The sequence below is a fragment of the Plecotus auritus genome, assembly GCF_963455305.1.
Source record: "Plecotus auritus genome assembly, chromosome: 7".
NCBI lineage: Eukaryota > Metazoa > Chordata > Mammalia > Chiroptera > Vespertilionidae > Plecotus > Plecotus auritus.
The window spans coordinates 173,336,052-173,356,924 of NC_137774.1; the positions used below are offsets into that span (position 1 = coordinate 173,336,052).

Sequence of the window (20,873 nt, forward strand, 5' to 3'; positions counted from 1 at the left end):
GGCCCTCTCTTCCAGTGAGCCTCTGACCCCCGGCGGACCCAGAAGGCAGCCAGCATGACGGAGAGCGCGCCGTCCACGTGTGTTTGTGTGTTCCTCCTTTTCCTCCACATCCACCTTCTGAGCGGTAAGTCAGGGCGGCCCTGCTCTCTCCCGCTGCATGGGGTGTTTCCTGGGAGGGGGGCGAGTCCCTCGGGTGCAGTTCTGAGAGATGAGAAGGTGCTGCTGAATGGGGATGCGGGCGCTTCTAGGAAAGGGGCCTAGGAGCCCAGATCTGGGGAAATAAAGAAACTTGGATTATATTGTAAAAAAAAAAAAAAAAAGAAAAAGAAAGAAAGAAAGAAAATGTGCTGCTGGAAAGCCGGTGGCCGTGTGTTTGGCACTGTTCCTGAACGCAAACTCTTAGTGCAAAGCTGGTCTCTGCGCGCCTGCCTTCCACCTTCATCCCGGGGTGCAGCGAAGCAGCTCTGCGCCCGGGACGGGGCGGCCGCGGGTTGTGTCAGCCTCCAGCTGTGTAACCTCGAGCCCCTGACCGGATCGCTGTGGGTTTCCGCATCTTCCGCTTGAGGAGTAATGGTGCCTCCACCTCAGATGAAGTACCGGCTGTGAAAAATCTTTGAAAACCTGTAAAGAGAAGAGGGATGGTTGCTGCCTGGCGGGAAGTGGGGACAGCCAACTCCCCCACCTGTGCTAACAGGGCACATGAGTTCCCAGCCACGCCAGACTGTGCACCTGCGTGTCTACCCTTCGTATTTCTGGGTATGCATACTTTGGGGTATACCTGGGTGTGCATACTTTGGGGTATACCTGGGTGTGCATACTTTGGGGTATACCTGGGTGTGCATACTTTGGGGTATACCTGGGTGTGCATACTTTGGGGTATACCTGGGTGTGCACACTTTGGGGTATACCTGGGTGTGCACACTTTGGGGTATACCTGGGTGTGCACACTTTGGGGTATACCTGGGTGTGCATACTTTGGGGTATACCTGGGTGTGCACACTTTGGGGTATACCTGGGTGTGCACACTTTGGGGTATACCTGGGTGTGCACACTTTGGGGTATACCTGGGTGTGCACACTTTGGGGTATACCTGGGTGTGCATACTTTGGGGCATACCTGGGTGTGCATACTTTGGGGCATACCTGTGTGTGTATTGACTTCTCCATATGCGCCTGATTGCAGCTGCTTCTCGGTGTGTACCTGTGTGGGTATCCAGCCGCATGTGCACCTGTGTGTGTGGGTATATTCCTGAGCGTGTGCCCGTGTGTACCTCTCTGAGCATGCACTTGCGTACACTTCTGTGTGGGGTGTGGCGTGTGTTTCTAATGCGGGCTCCGTGGACCTGTGTGTGGGCCCGTGTGTGAGCCCGTGTGAAGGTGCCCATGTGGCTGTCCCGGGGTCTGTGTGCGCTTTGTGGAGGGAAGGAGACGACAGTCCATTCATTTAAACCCCTAGACCGGGGTTTAGGTCTCCTCTCCAGCGGGAGAAGGGAACATTGGTCACTTCACTGTCCTCTGTTGAGTTTCTAGAGGTGCTGCTGGCAGCCAGTGAAGTGAGAGACTTGCGGAGAGAGCAAAGGGAAACAGACGGGTAGAATGCAGGGGGGACGCTGAGAGCTCAGATCAGCAGCAGTGGCCTATCTGCTCATTTCTGAGCCACGGGGCTTGGGGTTTTTTGTTGTTTTTTTTAAAATAAACTTTTCTTTCTACTTCACACGCTCCTCCCCAGCCTTGATGAGAACCAAGCAAAACCCAAGCCCTCGCGTCAGCCTGTGAAATGGCCCTAGAGGATGAGCAGTGTGACAGCCACGGGCAGCGCGAGTGCCAGGCAGGCTGGAGGGCCATCTGGTGGGGCTTTGGTGCGGCTTTGGTGCGGCTTTGGTGCGGCTTTGGTGCGGCTTTGGTGCGGTTTTGGTGGGACTTGGAGCTGCAGTGTGGCTCAGCCAGCTCAGCCAACCATCAGCCCGGCGGCCTCGGCCCAGCCTGCGAAATGCCATTCACTAGATCCTGCTTCCTGACCAGTGTGGCCTGGTGCCCCCTCTCCCCATCTTTTGGGTCCGCTGCTCAGCTGGAAGCTCTGGCTCAGGAGCCAGCATGAGGGGAGAGGAGACGAGTATGAGAGAAGAGAGAGAATCCCTGCCCCCATGGCTGAGACCCACACCTGACAGCTCTCCTTCCAGCTCCTGACTCCAAACGAAGCGTGCAGGCCTCCAGCTCAGTGAAAAGGGGACGGACAGACAGACGGGGGTCCCGTGGGGGCGTGGCTTCCAGCCCAGCATCAGGGCCAACTCTCAGGGCCACACATTCCCTCTGGGACCTGACAGATAAGGAAGAGAGGACGGGCCGGCTCACCAAGAACTTCGGGGTTTAGGCAACTAAAACATTCTGTTCCCTTGACATTGTATTTTCTTTTTTTATATATATATATATTTTTATTAAGGTATTATATGTGTATATATCTTACCATTGCTCCCCCCACCCCACTCTCATACATGCCCTCACCCCCCAATGTTTTGCATCCGTTGGTTATTCTTATATGCATGCATATAAGTCCTTCGTTTGATCTCTTATTTCCCCCACCTCTCCCTAACCTTCCCGCTGTAATTTGACAGTCTGTTTGATGCTTTACTGCCTCTGTATCTATCTTTTTGTTCATCAGTTTATACTGTTTTTCATTATCCCCAAATGAGTGAGATCATGTGGTATTTTTCTTTCATTGACTGACTTATTTCACTTAGCATAATGTTCTCTAATTCCATCCAGGTGCCTACAAATGGTAGTAATTCCTTCTTTTTTATGGCAGCATAGTATTCCATTGTGTAGATGTACCATAGTTTTCTGATCCAGTCATCTGCTGACGGGCACCTAGGCTGTTTCCAAATCTTAGCTATTGTAAATTGTGCTGCTATGAACATAGGGGTGCATATATCCTTTCTGATTGGTGTTTCTGGTTTCTTAGGATATATTCCTAGGAGTGGGATCACTGGTTGACATTGTATTTTCCATGCCACCTCTTTCAGACCTTCCAGCTTCCAGCTGGGACTGGGCAGTCATCATGGTAGCTCCGAACCAGGAGACCAGCTCCCCACTCCCCAACTTCTCTCCATGGTTCCTGTCTCCCAGAAGCCATAGCATTACAAGGAAGCCCTTCGTCCATCACCACATAAAGGCCCAAGGAGAGAGGGGGAAATGTAAAAGGAAAAACGCTGAAAACCAAGATTCAGAAATGGGGGTGGGGACAATGGGGAGATGTACTATGAGACTGGGTCACAAGTCAGAGCGGGATGGAATTAAGGAAAAATGAAGGGGAAAGGAAGGAAAGGAGGTGGGAAGGGGGGGAGGAAGCTGAGGGAGGAGCACCAGTGACACATGAATCAGACGTGGAGTTCCTTGCGAGGGAATGGCAGGAAGATGTAGACCAACGGGCGGAGTGACAAGTGCCAGAGAGCACCGTGTTAGCAAAGGGGGAGAAGTCACTTTAGGGCCCCCCAGGCCGTGGGCGGGTACCAGCTGCTAGATGCCATGGGCTTACGGAAGGGCCGCACACTCCTCAGCCCATCCTACTCTGATGCGCCCTCTGTTGGAATTTTACAGTCTCTCCCTTGATCCTAGGCTGCTATTATCTCCATCTCACACAATGCACACACACAGACACAGACACACACAGTACACACACACACACACAGTACACACACACACACACAGTACACACACACACAGACATACTCACACACACACAGTACACACACACAGTACACACACACACAGTACACACACACACCGTACACACACACCGTACACACACAGAGACACACACACACAGTACACACACACACAGACACACACACAGTACACACACACACAGTACACACACAGTACACACACACAGTACATACACAAACACAGTACACACACAGTACACACACACAATACACACACACACAGTACACACACACACAGAACACACACACACAGTACACACACAATACACACACACAGTACACACACACAGACACACACACAGTACACACACACAGTACACACAGTACACACACACACAGACACACACACAGACACACACACAGTACACACACACAGACACACACACAGTACACACACACAGTACACACACACACAGTACACACACACAGTACACACACACAGACACACACACACACAGTACACACACACAGACACACACATAGTACACACACACACACAGTACACACACAGACACACACATAGTACACACACACACAGTACACACACACAGAGACACACACACAGTACACACACACAGTACACACACACACAGTACACACACACACAGACACACACAGTACACACACACAGTACACACACACACAGTACACACACAGTATACACACAGTACACACACACAGTACACACACTCACACACACAGACACACACACAGTACACACTCACACACAGTACACACACACAGACACACACACAGTACACACTCACACAGTACACACACACAGTACACACACACAGTACACACACACACAGTACACACACACAGAGACACACACACACCACCACCACCACCACCATCTCTCCATTATCACTGCAAAGATGTCTCCCTTTCTCACGCTCTCTCCCTTCCTCTCTCTGTTATTCTCCCTCTCTCTCTCTCTCTCTCTCTCTCTCTCTCTCTCTCTCTCTCCATCCTGCCAACAAGGGGCAGCCCACAGAGGAGGGTTGCTAGATGCTAGCACTTTGGCATCTCTGAGCCCCCCACCCCTGGGCCTCTTCACCCCAAGACCTCATCACTGCCATGGTCCCAGAAACCTGCTTTTGTCCCCAGCTTGAATGGGCCTTGAGATTGATCCCAGCGGCTCCCGGCTTTTTCTAGGACAGTCGCCTCCTGGGAAGCCTGAGATCTTGAGATGTCGCTCCGCCGAAAAGGAGACCTTCACGTGCTGGTGGAAGCCGGGCCCGGACGGAGGGCTTCCCACCAACTACTCGCTCACCTACCACAAGGAGGGGTGAGTGCTCCCGCTCTCCCCGCAGCGCAGGGCTGCTTCTGGGTGAGAACTCCCACCGGCCCCGGGGGACGCTGACAAGGCTCTTTCTCCCCGGAAGGGACCCAAGCATCCATGTCCACATTCTCCTGTCCATGCCCTCGAAGCGCTCTCAATGTGGTCAGCTCATCGGCCACCTCAGCCATACCACGCAGTGTCCCCTTATCCGGAGTGTTGCTTTCCCGGGTTTTAGTGACTGGCGATCAGCCACAGTCCTAAAGTATTAAATGGACGATTCCAAAAAATAAACAGTTCCTAAGTTTTAAATAGTGTGCCATTCTGAGTCACGTGATGGAATTGCACACTGTCCTGCTTCATCCCACCCGGGACGGGAGTCACCCCTTTGTCCAGCGTGTGCAGGCCGTGTAGCTACCCGCCTGTTAGTCACGTGGGTTACCAGACCCATCAAGTAGCCCGATAGTAGCCTAACGCTACGCCACATGCCTGTGTCCTCCTCCCTCCATCTCATCACATCCGCCTGTGTCACCTCACCTCATCAGGAGTACAGTAGCATAAGGTATTTTGAGACAGAGAGGACATTCATATAACTTTGATTACAGTATATTGGTATATTGTTTTCATTGTACTACTTTAATACTAGTGATTGTTGTTAATCTCTTACTGTACCTAATTTATAAAATTAAACTTTATCATAGGTAGGTATGTATGTATGTATGTATAGAAAAAAAACATTATATATGTGGTTCGGTACTCCCCAGCATTCCAGGCATCTACTTTGGGTCTCAGAACATATCCCCGCGGGTAAGGAGAGACTACAATAGCAATGTTTCCCATTGCCTGTCCCACACTTAGGCTGCAGCCCAAGGTCCCATATAAGTGTTGGCTGAGTGTTAGTTCATTTCCAATGCTTATCTGTCACCCTGGTGCTATTTATCATTTTTTTAGTAATAATTACTTTTGCAACAGAAAAAGACAACCATGGTACATTAGCTTTTCAAACTAGTTTTGTGCCCAAGAACATTAAGAGCCCTGTAGGAAGGTGAGGGTTTCCCCTGGGGAAATGGCTAATCCCAGATCCTTGATCTCCCAGAAGGTGTATTTGGAGTCCAGGTTGCAGTGCGGACTGAAAGAGGTCTTCTGTGGGTGAGGTTTTTGTTAGCCCTCAGCGAGAGCCTCCTGGAAATCCAGGGAGAGCCGTCTGCTTCCCCAGGGAAGCACCGCTGGCCCACTGCCCAGCGGCTGGCCCACTGCCCAGTGCCTGCACTCTGTGTACACAGAGCTGTCAGCCCTTCTGGGACCCACAGCGTGTCAAGTAACCCATTCGGGAGCTCCACTGGCAACCCGAATGGGATACTCCTGCACACCTGCGGGGAGAGTCTTGCGTTGAGGCCCCCAAGGCTCAGGAGAACGGACCGATGAGCCTCTTGGGCCTGAAATATCTTTCTTCACAGTCACATCACTGTTGCTGACTTGGTGCAATCTGAAATATGCTGGCATCAGCTTTTATTCTCTTGCACCTTTTTTAAATGAAATGTAATTCAATATACATGTGCAATGAATGCTGCATGTGCACGCCCCCTGAGTGTTATGTGTGGGGGACGGTCCCTGTTTCCTGAGATGACCCAGGGGCGGGACCGTGGGCACGGTGATGCCTTGGCTGTTGAAAGTTCCAGCATATATTGGCAGGGGGCATATGTCACAAAGCCCACAAAATACTATAGAAAGGGAGGGTCGATGAGAAGCAGAGTCAGCAAGCTCTGAAGTGACACTTCCACCCCCTTCCCCAGCATTCTCTCCCCTGTCTCATTCCCAGGGCACAAAGCTTGGGGGTGCCGTTCTTCAGCGCTGATCCCCAAAATCCAGTGGTATTGATCTATTAAGAAAAAACTAGGCTCTTTTTACTACTTTCTTACTCACTCCTAGTATATAATATGTTGCAGAAGTCCAATCATCTATGAATGTCCAGACTACAATACCAGTGGCCCCAACTCCTGTTACTTCGACAAGAAGCACACCTCCATTTGGACAGTATACATCATCACAGTAAACGCCACGAACCAGATGGGAAGCAGTTCCTCAGATCCGCATTTCGTGGATGTGACTTACATCGGTAAGGGGGTGGGTGAGGAACTTCTTACTCCATTACTGACCTACCAACAGTCAAGCTTCATTGGAGTCTTCCTGGCTTATGGGTGAATCACCAGAAAGAAAGATGAGAGAATTCACACTCTTCTCATCAACTGAGAATTTTTATTGAATCATTCTTGACAGTATTTGGGGTCCTTGTGTTTCTCTTCTTCCCTCTGACCTTTCTTCCCATCCCCTTGCACCCAACATGAGTGTTCTATTTGTGCTTCTCTTATCGATCCTTCCCTCCAGCCCTCCTCCTGCAATCAATGTCCCCTTCCCCCGCCACAAGCTGGGACTTCTGTTCACTCCCCCACTGGAGGACAGAGCCGCTCACCAGAGTAGCAGCTCTTGGAGTTCATCTGCTTCTACACCCACAGGACCAGCTCCAGCTGCTTTGCCCAAACTGAATTCTCAGTGTGTACATACTTCTTAGCAACTGGAACTCTTCTTTTACAAATAAAGAATTGGGGGAGTAAAGCGTGTTACTTGAACAGCAGGCTGAAGGCCACAGCCACACGTACAAGGTTTGCGGACCCCATTTGCAAAGCAAAACAAAGTCAACCCAAGAGCTGTCTCTTGCTTTGCATGATCCACATTGAGCTGCAGGGCAAGTGGGCATCACTGTAGCGGCCTCTGTGGTTTAGCAGGGATGACAAAGGAAATCATAGGACAAGACATGGGTTAGCCAGGACTGGGGTCAGCCCTCAGCTTTGATAATAATCTAAGGAGAAGTATTCGATTCAAGGTTACCTAAGCTTTACCTAACGCCACCCAACAAGGAAAATTAGGCTGGGAATCTCAAATATGCACTTGCATGTCATTGCACTGTCGTGTTATCAGTGGCTAATAACACCAACTGGCTCACATTTGAATGTTTTCTGCCCCCAGCAAATCATTGCAATGAGCATGGAGGGAGAAAGTGAAGTGAATCTTAGTTTAGGAAAATCCAAAAGGTAACCCCACTGACAAGTCAGAATACAATAAATTTCAGTCATATAAATTTACTTGAGATGTGAAGTCTTTAAGATGCCAAATACTTTCTTCTTTATGGTTCTTTCTTGAATTGCCTTGCCCTCAAAGATTCAACTAGTATTTGAGAGCAAAACAGTGAAAGCAAGAAAAGTTCTAAAATGAGTAACTGCTATATCACTTGAAAGCAGTGATTCTCAACTGAGGTCTATGTTGCCTCCCACAGATATTTGGCAATGGCGGGAGACATTTTTCATTATCATAGCCCAGGGAGGGGAGATGAGAGTATTACTGACATCTAATAGGCAGAGACCAGAGATGCTGCTAAGGATCCCACAATGCTCAGGATGGCCCCCACAACAAAGAATTACCTGATCCAAAATACAAATGATGCTGAGGGTGAAGAAACTGCTTTAAAGGATTCACCCTGGACATTTTACATGGACTTCTGCACAATGTTTTTTGGATCAGAGGCGTTTCTCAGAATTGTGTTTAACTTGAAACTTATATTGAATAACTGACGTTTGTTTAGTGAGTGAATATAAAGCAATCTTTCTTAGGTATTTGCTTAGTAACATAGAAGCATTAGGATTAGTGGCAAATTTTCTAACGTTCCTTTTGTAGGTTATAATGTCAAGTACACTATAGCTACACCCACTCTTATGCCACCTGGTGTGGAGAGTGGGCTGAGGAGGTAATAAAGAAAGAGAGAAAGTATTACTAACTAGCAAGACTGAGACTAGGAAAAGGCAAGCCAGGGTTCTAGGCATCTCTCTCTTAATGAGGCACTCACAGACTTGTACTTGAAGGAATATGAGAGTAAGTGCCTCCTTAATTTTTTAATATGGTAATATACACATAACATAAAATTCACCACTTTAACCATTTTAAAGTATGCAATTTAGTGCTTGGTATTAGTTCATTCTCAATGTAACGCAACCATCACCACTATCTAGTTCCAGAAAACTTTCATGACTCCAAATACCCATTAAGTAGTTACTCCAGATTTCCCGCCCCCTTACTCCAGCCCCACTGATCTGCATTCTTTCTCCACAGATTTGCCTATTATATATATATATATATATATATATATATATATATATATATGGAGTCATTTTGTAGGTGGCCTTTGTGTCTGGCTTCTTTCATGTAATGTAATGTTCTCAAGATTCATCCATGTTGTAGCCTGTATAAATATATACTGCCTTCCTCTTTATGGCTGAATAATGTTTCATTCTATGGATATTTTTTAGCCATTCTTCAGTTGATGGACAATTGGGTTGTTTTCACCTATTGGCTGTTGTGAATAGTGCTGCTGTGAACATTCATGGATGAGTTTTTGTTTGAACTCCTACCTTCATTTCTTTTGGTATGTTGGCTAGGACATGAAATTCATGGGTGACGTGACTTAATATTTAACCTTTTGAGTAAGTTCCACACTTTTTCACAGCATTGCACCATTTTACATTCCCACCAGCAATGTATGAGGGAATGTCTCCAACACTCTAACTTGTTATTTTTCACTTCTTGAATTTCAACCATCCTAAGTGGGGATGAAATGGTATCTTGTTGTGATTTTGACTTGCGTTTCCCAAATGACTGATGACACTGAGGGTCTTTCATGTGCTTGTTGACCATTTGTGCCCCATCTCCCTTGCCTCAACCTGATCCCAACTCTGCTGACCAGCACCTGACATCCAATACAAGGTGTCTCATAAGCAGGGTGTAGTGAAACAGGAAGTCATATAGTTTTGTGTTCAAATGCCATTTTTACTAAATAGGGGATTTCTTTCCTATTTTCAGTTGAACCAGACCCTCCAGTGAACCTGACTTTGGAAGTAAAACATCCAGAAGACCACAAACCGTACCTGTGGGTAGAATGGTATCCACCTATCGAGGTTGACCTAAGAACCGGTTGGCTCACACTACAATATGAAATCCGATTAAAGCCTGAAGAAGCAAACGAGTGGGAGGTGAGTCAACCATGAGCATTTGGAAGGAACCACGTCCTTTGACAAAGATGAAACCCTTGCTACGGGGAACAGGTCATTCCTCCTAACTACTGGGCATCATGTTGCCCTCCTGATGCTGATGGGGAAGGGCCTTCTCCCCTCCCTTGGGATTGATGGGGTGCATCTTCACAGCTCTCCCAAGGCTAATCCCTTCTTTGCACTGAACAATCTCTTCCAAACCACCTCTCTCAGGATATCATAGATCTAGACACCTATGAGAGTACTTCAATGGCACTAAGTGGGAGGAAAAAAATCTCAGTGTAACCAGTCAATGGCCAGTGGCATTTTTATTCACTTCAAATTATTTTAATGTAAAGAAATAATACAGAGGCCCTGGCCGGGTACCTTGGTTGGTTGGCGTGTTGTCCTGATATGCCAAAGTTGTGGGTTCATTCTCCAGGTAGGACACATACAAGAAGCAACCAATGAATGCATGAATAAGTAGAACAACAAAATCAATGTTCTCTCTCTGTGTCTCTCAAATAAATGTTTTAAAAATAATAAATAATACAATAAATTATAGGCATTATGATATTCCACTTTAAGTACTTTAGGTCAGCGGTTGGTAACCGGTGGTCCACAGACCACTGGTGGTCCGTGAGGTCTGAAAGGTTGGCAACCACTGCTTTAGATTGCCTCTTTTAGAAAGGAAACATTTTTAAACATAGCCAAAATAAGGAAATCAGACATTGAAAATTAACTAAAATTTTTACATAATTCAAATAGCCTGCCCGTATGTTAGTTCCCCCAACTGCTTCAAAAAATGTCTTTAACAGCTAGTTTGTCCAGACCAGCATCCATCCAGGACAATGCACGTGACTGGTCATTAGTTATGTGCCTTCAGACTCAGTGTGCTCAGGAGACCAGGCTCTTTGTCCCGTAGAATGCTCTCTCTTTTGTATTAATCTGATTAGTTCTTTGTGAGGTCATTTTGCTAATTTCTCTGCCCCTATATTTCCTGTAACCAGACATTAGATCTAAAGAATTGATTAGATTCGGGTTGGATAATTTGGGGCAAGAGTACTTCAGAGGTGACATTATATTACTTCCTATCACATCATGTCAGGGGACACAAACCATCTAGTTGACCTCATAAATGATGCTAAAACTGACCCCTGGGTTAGGGGTCAACCTGGTGCCTGAATTGTAAAGTCACATTTAATTTGTGCACTATTGCGTCAACATATATCCCAGTTCTCTTCCATCTAGTGGCTTTACTTGAATGATCCTTGAATCAATTACTTCATTGGGGTTCACAAAATAACTATTTTATGATGTTATTAACTGGTTACCTTCTGTAAAGTAGAATTTTGAAGGCAGTGGGGAGGATGCAGAATATTTGTCTTTCTGAAATAGTTCCAAATAGAGCAGTAGAAAACCTGTTAATTTTTTGTGTGAACAATGTTTCCGAGTGAAAAGGGATGGGCTGAGAGGGTGGAATGATGAGAGCAAGGTATCTACTAAGTCTGATCCTCTGGCCTCACTCCTCCAATAGTTTCTTCTCTAAGGGAAAAGTCTGTTTCTTCAGAACACAAGTCAGAGTGACTTCTGTTTTGCTTGCTCCTCCTTAGGTTCATTTCGCTGGGCAGCAAACTCAGTATAAGGTTCTCAGCTTATATCCAGGAAAGAAATACCTTGTCCAGGTTCGCTGCAAGCCAGACCACGGATTGTGGAGTGAGTGGAGCCCAGAAGGCTCCATTGAGATACCTGATGGTGAGTGTCTTGGCTACGTTTTGCTTATATCCTTAAATATTTTAAAAATAGAATGGATATATAGTAAACTTGGGTGTCATCACTACTAATAGAGAAACTATTTTTAGCCTTAGTAAGAGGGATGAGTAGAGGCATGACTATCGTTTCTCCACCCAACACAAAGACACTTGGAAGTGTAGCAGTGTTGGGGTCACTGTCGGTAAGGACCAGTTTCTAAAGCTGCAGACATGGGCTTGGTGTGTGTCAGAGGGCTTGATGGTCGTTCTGCCTTCCCCATCTGCCCATCCCTGTCATTTCGTCAAGGTCATCATCTAGTTCTCCCAGAATTTGTAAGGTGGTAGCCCATCATAAGGGCCTGAGCTGAACTGATGATTTTCAGTCTCTCATGTCGATTCCATGTTGGTCCTTAGTTAAGGCACAGTATGTGAGAGGCCCGCAGTTCTAACAGTGTCATTAAACACGGTGCCTTGTACTCCACAAGGGAACGATTCATCTTGCATTTCCCAAGCACTTTATGGTTTACAAAGTCTTTCCCTTGTTTGGTCCTCCCAACCCTCTCAGGTATTCAGAGAGGATATAATTGCCATTAAGAATTAAAAGTGAGGAAATTGAAATTCAGTGAGGTTAGAAGTCTTGCCCAGAACCAAGTGGCAAAGCCCAGTGCTTGTGACAACTTGCCTGGCCAGGGCATCAGGACTTGCACTGGTTTGTCACACTGGAAAGAGCTGTGGCTCATAAGACGTACATGCATCCTGTCCAGCCCTGGCTCTCACTACATAAAAGCACAGGGTCTACAGGCAGAAGGCCTGGATTCAAATCCCCAACTATGGCCTTACAGTTACATGCTAATGAGTAAATCACGCTTTAGAGCCTCATCTTTGCATGCAAGGCAATGTGTGTAAAGAGCTTAACACCATCAATGGCTTTTAGTAAGAACTTAAGTGTTACCTTTTATTATTACTGCAACTGACCAGGTGACCTTGGCTTTCCTCTTTACGTAGCCAATAAAATAACATGTAAAAGGATTTTAAAAGTATAGATTACCCTAAAAATACATGGAACATATTAAAATGTAATAATATTGGAAAAATTAATCCAGCATTAATGTTACTCTGGATTGCTGTCCAAATCAAAAGAGGTGTAGGAAGGGGGGTGGGGGGGACCTTACCTTCAAAAGTTTCATTCATTCGCTTTGTTTGTTCGCTCGTATTTAATGATGCTGTATGTGATGAGAGCTTTCTGGCTGTTTCTTTTTAGGTTCCACCAATGCAGACACCACCGTGTGGATCTTTGTGGCTGTGCTTTCTGTTGTCGTCTGTCTGATTATGGTCTGGGCAGTGGCTTTGAAGGGCTATAGGTACTTCATTGTCTATCAACCTTCCTCCCAACCATGCTTTATGGGATAGTGATTTTTTTAAAGGCGAAAGCGAGATGACGGAAACTTATTGATAATTCAAGCACCTGATTTTAGCCATTCGCTTCAGTGTGCTACCCATAAGAAAATCTTGTCAGTACCAGCAAAAGTCGCAGAACGAACTCATTTGAAGCTGGTACTCTTTCCATCAAACTGAGGCTTGCAGTTGGAAAATAGTAAAACAAAAATAAAAAATCTGTCAAGAGCAGCTAAAATCAAGAGGAGCAACTAGTGCAAATAATCCACTGATTTGCAAATCCGCCCCTCAGTCAGCCAGAGCCAATTTTGCTGTTGGCCTCTGTAATTATTGTCTTCACCACTGATTGTCAATTTCATGTAGCATCCCCCCTGCCCCCAGCTTTAACTCCTCTCTACCATAGTCCATGTAGCAGCTATTTATAGGTAATACTAACCTTTTAGAAATTACAAAGTGATCAACTGAGTCATTTATTTCTATCTCACGAATTATTTTACAGCATGATGACCTGCGTCTTCCCACCAGTTCCTGGGCCAAAAATAAAAGGATTTGATATCCATCTGCTAGAGGTAAGTGCCAGAGCTGGAGCATGTATCCTGCCTCACTGATCAATAATAACGACCTCTACACATGCACACACAGTCCCACCCGTTCGGCCTGGCTGCCTCAGTCACCCTTCCCCGCTGTCCCTCCTCTTTAGAGAAAGATGCGTGAGGCATGAGGGTCCTTCCTAGGAGACATTAAATGTCAGAGGGAAGAGAGAGAAAGCCAAGAAAATAAGACAACACATAGTCATGCTTTCTAGACTTCCAGGTCTATTCATAAGCACAGATGTGAACATTTTGTACAAATAACCAATTTAGAAAAGAGGTGAATATTTCGTTTAATGCAGAAGAGGGACCTACCGCCCCCCCGCCCTCCATGACCCTCCATACAAGCTTTCACTTGAATGTTCTTTATAGAAGGTCATGGTGACAGAATAGGCTGCTGCAGTGTTCGCTCTGTTTGGGCCCACGGTTGAGCCTGGATCAGTGCAGTGGGCTGGTGTCTACCAAGGCCCATTTAGGCTGATTCAAGTGGGAATTAAATTTAAATGTCTTGAATGAAAACATGGGTTAGAACATTTTAAATTTCTCTGCAGGTTGAAATATGTAGTTTCAATTTGACCTTAATTTTAACACTGACATATATACACAAGCAATTACCTTTGCATTATATCATTTGACCTAGCCACTGCGAGGCTAACAGTACAAGAATGTGAGAAGTCACCCTGACCCGTTTGGCTCAGTGGATAGAGCGTCGGCCTGTGGACTAAAGGGTCCCAGGTTCGATTCCGGTCAAGGGCATGTACCTTGGTTGCGGGCACATCCCCAGTAGGGGGTGTGCAGGAGGCAGCTGATTGATGTTTCTCTCTCATCAATGTTTCTAGCTTTCTCTCCCTCTCCCTTCCTCCCTGTAAAAAAATCAATAAAATATATATTTTTAAAAAAAGAATGTGAGAAGTGAGTCCCCGAGAATTTGGCTTGACTGCATTCACTTTGACTGCAGGGACTAGGGCCCTGGATTTTGGGTTCCTGGTTCAGTGCTTTAACCCCACTATCCTTTAAAAACCAGCATGAACATCTCAGCTAACTAAATTAAGAACTATTTGACCTTGTAGTCCCGGGAGCTTAATGAAAAAATAACTTCTTTTTGTGTCACAAACACAAAAAAAGTTGTTGTTTTCTTAATCACATGACCTCCAATTCTCAAAAGAACCCTCCCATATGACACTATTATTCCCATTTTACGAATGGAGAAACTGAGAACCATTGAGCAGCTTGTTCAAAGTCCGTACCCATTAGTGAGTGAAAAAGCCAAGATTCAGGCACCAGTACCTGACCTAAGTCAGAGGATCAGGAAGAAGAGTGGCAAGTAAGAGGAGAAGGCAAAAGGAAGAACGAGGGAGAAGGAGAAGGAGAAGGGAAAGGAAGAGCAAGGGAAGGAGAAAATATGTACTAGCAAGAAGAGAGGGGGAAGAGAGAGAGGAAATGGAGTAGAGAAGAGAGAAAAGGAGGATCAGAGAGGAAGAGGGCAGAAGGAAGGAATGAAGAAGTAGGAAGAGGAGGAGTTGAAAGGAGGAAATGAGAAGCAACTTACTGCTTCCAGACTCTAGATTCTTTCTAGAGTCTAGAAAGTGGTGGAGGAGGTTAGGAGACCAACTACCAGATCTTAGAGCCTCTGAGTCCCAGAAGAAATGTTTCTTCTTTAACAGTTATGTTTCTCATCTGTGCATGTACTACTTGCCCATTAAACCCATGATCATTATTGCTTATAGAGAGACTAAGTTAAAATCATGAATTGACTTAAAGAAAAATATTAGATGAATACAAGTCTAGGAGGTGATTATAGATGGCCTGGTACACAAATGTCTAAAGTTTGGGAAATGCTGCTAGACTGTTACAGCTTCCAGCTGCCTGTGGCCATGAGCACAGCTGCGCTTTGATGCTGGTTTGGAATGTTCTGAAGCTCATAGCCATTCCTTCTGTGTCTTTGTTTTAACAGAGGGGCAAGTCTGAAGAACTGCTGAGTGCCCTGGGGTGCCAGGACTTCCCCTCTGACTGTGAGGACTTGCTGGTGGAGCTGTTAGAAGTCGTTGACAGCGAGAACCAGCAACTGGTGCCAGTCCATTCAAAAGAACACCCCAATCAAGGTCTGAAGCCCAAATACCTGGATCTCGACAGTGACTCTGGCCAGGGCAGCTGTGACAGCCCTTCCCTTTTGTCCAGCAATCGTGAGGGGCCCCAGGGAAGTCCCTCCACATTCCACACTCCTGAGGGCATTGAGAAGCCAGAGAACCCTGAAAGAAATAGTGCCCACACCTGGGACTCTCAGAGCACCAGTGTGGAAGGCAGAGTCCCCTATTTCTGTGCTGATGGACCCAAATCTTCAACATGGCCTTCATCGCAGCCCCCCAACCAGCACAACCCCACATCTTCTTACCACCACATCGCTGATGTGTGTAAGCTGGCCCGGGGCACGGCAGGCTCCTCAGCCACTGTGTTGGACAAAACAGACCAATGTGCTCCAACGTCTTTGGAAACCACTGAGACTGGAGGGGAGGAGGAGGTGGCCGAGCAGAGAGGGGTGGAAAGCTTCCATTCCAAGACTGACCCACACACCCCATGGCTGCTGCCCCAGGAGAAAACCTCCGATGTCTCTGCTAAACCCTTGGATTACGTGGAGATTCACAAGATCAATAAAGACGGAGCGTTGTCATTGTTCCCCAAACAAGAGGAGAACAGCAACCAGACAGAGAAGCCCGGAGCTCCTAAGACCAGCAAGGAGTACGCGAAGGTGGCCGGGGTGATGGAGAGCAGCATCCTGGTGCTGGTGCATGACCCGCCCGCCCCCGACCTGGCTCTGTTTGAAGAACCAGCTGAGGAAGCCCCACCATCCTTGCAGCAGAATCAAGAGGAGAAAGACCTGGCTGCCTTCGCCATGACACAAAGCAACTGCAGACTGCAGCTGGCGGGGCTGGATTACCTTGACCCCGCGTGTTTAAAGGACTCCTTCCAGTGACGGCTGGGTCATTGGAATGGCTGGTTAAAATGTGATTTCTTTCTTCAGGTACTGCTGCAGCGCACATGAAATGTACTCTCCTAGAGAACCTTAGAGAATGGGGTTCAAATGACACTACTAAAACGCACAGTTCACTCTTCTTCATGCTCCATTTTCAATCAGTGGCCTCTTTCTCCAACAGCTGATTCCGGATCGGATCATTTTGTTTCCTGTGATTTGTTGATCTAGTTTTTGTTTTTAGTTACAAAATTGCATGTTCAATGCAATGGAAGCGCATTGCTCAGTGTTCCTGAGGGACTGTGCCAATAGGTAAAGCCTCCGGAAAAGGCGCCCATGGTTGGACATAGGACAGGAGGAAATGAAGGAGTTAGCACAGCTTAGCACAGGAAGATGATCGATGTGCGAAGAATGCCATGTAAGCTGCTTTTGAAAACCAATTGTTTATCCTTTGCACTCCTCTCCCATTTTATTAGGATTAACCAAATACAACCCCGTGCAAGAAAGGATGCATTCCGGGCCCTGACATGCCACTTACATCACTTCCCATTACCTTAATGACACGTTGCTGATATGCACCTAACAATCATGCCTCCACTTCTTTTTCTTAAAATAGTTGGAATCTGGTAAGCATGGATTCCCCTCTCCCAAATTGTATTTCATCCTAAAGCCTCTAGAGAATATCGTTTTGGAGAGTGAGAGTTCCTTACACGGGAGGCAAATGAATTTGATGTGGTGAATCCTCCTAAAATGGTTTCCTGCTTCATTTCAACACGACAGATAATTTATTTTACACCTCAGTCTTCTCTTAGTGGAAAAAAAATCCCCAAAGACTAACTTTAATTTCAAAAATAATCACAGCGGGATGGTCATGGAGATACTGCCTTACTGTACATACAGATTCTACTTTAATACAGACCCATATGTTTAACAGTGTATTTTTGAAGACTATTTTTCTACCACTTAGGGAAAGTGAAAGAGCCTTTTCTATCTTCCCAGTACAGCTGTTTACGTAGTGAGAGGGTACAGTCTTTTCTGCCGAGGCTGCAGGGAGCATTTACAGTCCGTCATCGTATACGCAGTCCCCATACCAACCAAAGCCCACTGAGGAATGTGAAGTGGGTGACAATATTCACTTTCCAATACAGCATAGTATGGTTTATCTGGTTCTTTTATCTCCAGACACACTAACCAACAATCCCCAATAGCGTGTTAGGACTCTCCACACACAGAATTATTTCTCCTGTAATTTAGGGCTAATCTGGGGCTCCTGCTCTTCTCTGGGTGAATATTCTAGAAGCCATCATGAAAAAGGAGTGTGGTGACATCCAGCATACTGTTTTAGAGAGAGGGTTTTGTTTTGCTTTGTTTTTCTGAGCAATCTTGGACAGCAAAGATATTTTCAGCAAAGCCGTGCGTTAGTTATCTCTCTGGGGTAGATCCATTTGCAAAATCTTGGCAGAAGCAGAGACAACACTCACGTCAGAAGTTTCCAAGTAAATGTTTTAAGAAACAGCATCTGTGGAGTGGTGGGCACAGCTACAAAGACCAGGGTCTGGTAGTAAGGATCTCCGAGTTAGTGCCAGGGGCAGGCTCCCCAGGAGGGATCAGAAGCCTGGATCTCCATCTTAAAGGGAGCATCCATAACTCATGAGCTGCCTCCCTCTCTTGTTTGTTTCACCTGATGGCAAATACTTTCTGTGTCCACTCACCAGCTGGACTTAGAGAATTTGAGCTCACCTCTGTGCGTTAAGTATTCCACCCAACAAGCCCATGTTGATAGGAACTAGACGCAGAGGTGACCTGATGTTGGAAAGCGAACATACTGTCCTGGCGTCCAGATTGCCGAAATAATAGACCTGAGGCTCTGTTCTCCCAATACATAAACATCGTAAGAGTATGCAGAACATTTGGAAAAGTTGTCCCCAAGTTCATTCAGTCTCCTAGATCCTTGCTACTCAAAGTCTGGTCTGCATGGAAATGCAGATCTCGGCCTCCCTGACCCAGAACTACAGAGTCATTACCTGCATTTGACTAAGTTCCCCAGATGACCCCTGTGGGTAATGAAGTTTGAGAAGTACTGCCCTACATGTCCACTTCCCCTAAAAGCGGTTTTAGCACATGGACATGGCCTCTCTTGGAAAGTACAAATCAAGTCTGTTTGACTTACATGGACAATACTGTATGGAAGGAGAAGGCATAGATTTTAAAATCTATTTGAGCTTTAAGATTCACATGATGGTACAGAATGACCTGCGAAAGGACACACAACTTCTAAGAGTGCCAAGGGATATAGATCACCTTGAGTAGCACTGACCAAGACTCTGTCCTTCAAAGCCAATGCAGACTAAAATGTTCCCCAAATAGTCCATTGTTCTCCAAGATGTGCTAGTCCATCAATCACTCTGGTAGCTTGCAAATTAAAAAGTAACCTGATTTTGGTATTCTTGAAAAAATGTTATGGGTAAAGATTCAAGTTGAACTAAATTCCTATAAAAAACACCCATTAGCCGCTCACTAAATCAAGCCAAGACTATATTTCTTTGTCAGTTAGGACTCTGTATTTTAATTAATTTTTTTTTCCATGGGTAGAATATTTTCTATCAAGAAAACAGCTAGTCGAATGGAAAGATGCAGGTTGGGGGTCCAGAGTCCCAGGCTCTAGTCCTAACTATCCCACATTGAACAGATCAATTCCCTTCTGGGCCCCAGCTTCCTCTGAAAGAAATATTGGTCCAAATAAATTCTAATGTCCTTTTAAACTTCAACTCCCTGAAATCCATGACTCACTAGCTATTTTCTAGCCAAGATAATGTAACCAACAAATGCCTTGTATCTTGCTAACAAATAACTGCCCTTCATCATAGGAATGCAAGTACTCTTCCATGATGTGCTAATAGTTTCCTTTTAAATCACCAGTGCCAGTTGGTCCTAGCATACCGCATGTGCATTTTGTAAATTACATAGGTACAGAACCATAGTCTCAGGTTGTGCGCACATATGTGCGTAGAGAAAAGGAGAGGCATGAGATTCTTTAAAAAGACGTTTTGAATGTGGCTAAAAGTATTTTAGAAAAAGGATCTTTTGCTGAATCAAGCCATGCTTATTTCTTGCTAGGTCCAGCAGCCCCCAATCTCCTCTCTTACAGCTGGCTGCTGATTCTGGTATTTTTCTCTTTCCTAGATTACCAACCAACATTGCACAGTTGGTGTCATTTTCTGAATTATGGAAAGTCATATTTTTATAAACAAAAGCCTAAATATTCATGTTACGAAGCACTTGGAAACGGGATAGCCATTGGGAGCTTGTGGCCCCAACGGCAAATGGGCGGTGGTCGGTTTTTACAAATGGCTATTAGGCACCTCAACATGAGCACAAGTTCCTTTCAGCCATGTCATTGCCACTTAGCTGACTCTTCTTTCCCCTAAGTGCCTCAGGCCAATCCTGGTAGGCAGTTATGGACTGAAAACTGGCTTTCACTGGTTGAGTCCAAAGTGGGTCCATCCCTTAGCACCTGTGCAAATCAAGGAGTTTGATTGCTTTTTCCCATAGAGACCCACTGAATGAGAGAGTCCTGTGAGTTAAGGAGCGGCCGAAGGCTGTGGAGGAAATCTGGCTCTTTCGCTGGCTGCCCTCTGCTGCTCATCGCTTCCAGAAAGAGGCGGCCCTGCCTTTAGTGACTGCCCTATCTCCTTAGAGTAGGCGAGAAAGAAACAGATTTGTACGCATCCTACAAAGTGCCTTTCTTTACTTTTATATTTTTTAAAGTTTCCTTTTCATAAAAAGAAAAAAAAAGTGTATTGATTGGAAAGTAAACTTTCCCTTTTTTATGTAAATGAATGAAGAAGCCAAAATGGAATGATGAAATGGTCTAAGGTCCACCCAGCAACGGCTCAGAGGCTTTTTAAATTTATTGTGTAACTGAAGGACCACAGAGTCGATGTGAATCGTGTGACTTACTTTGATAAGAAATTGACTCTGGCTAGGGTTTAGGGAGTCAGCCTGCCACCCCCAGACTTCAACTTACAAGCATATTGATGCACTTGTGAATGGCTGTGAATTGCATGCCTGGACCTGAAAAGGCGATATAC

General features: G+C 45.9%; 1 protein-coding gene across 1 annotated transcript in view; it reads left to right on the top strand.

The window, feature by feature from the left end:
* Positions 1 to 20,556, top strand: part of PRLR (prolactin receptor) — a 126,979-nt gene extending 106,423 nt beyond the window's left edge. The window contains exons 2-9 of the mRNA XM_080680830.1: positions 16 to 124; positions 4,880 to 5,012; positions 6,950 to 7,119; positions 9,912 to 10,081; positions 11,692 to 11,833; positions 13,091 to 13,190; positions 13,724 to 13,793; positions 15,769 to 20,556. Coding sequence (XP_080536956.1) covers positions 55 to 124; positions 4,880 to 5,012; positions 6,950 to 7,119; positions 9,912 to 10,081; positions 11,692 to 11,833; positions 13,091 to 13,190; positions 13,724 to 13,793; positions 15,769 to 16,785 — 1,872 coding nt within the window. The 5' untranslated portion in view covers positions 16 to 54 and the 3' untranslated portion in view covers positions 16,786 to 20,556. The remainder of the gene's footprint in view (positions 1 to 15; positions 125 to 4,879; positions 5,013 to 6,949; positions 7,120 to 9,911; positions 10,082 to 11,691; positions 11,834 to 13,090; positions 13,191 to 13,723; positions 13,794 to 15,768) is intronic.
* The last annotated feature ends 317 nt before the right edge of the window (positions 20,557 to 20,873 follow it).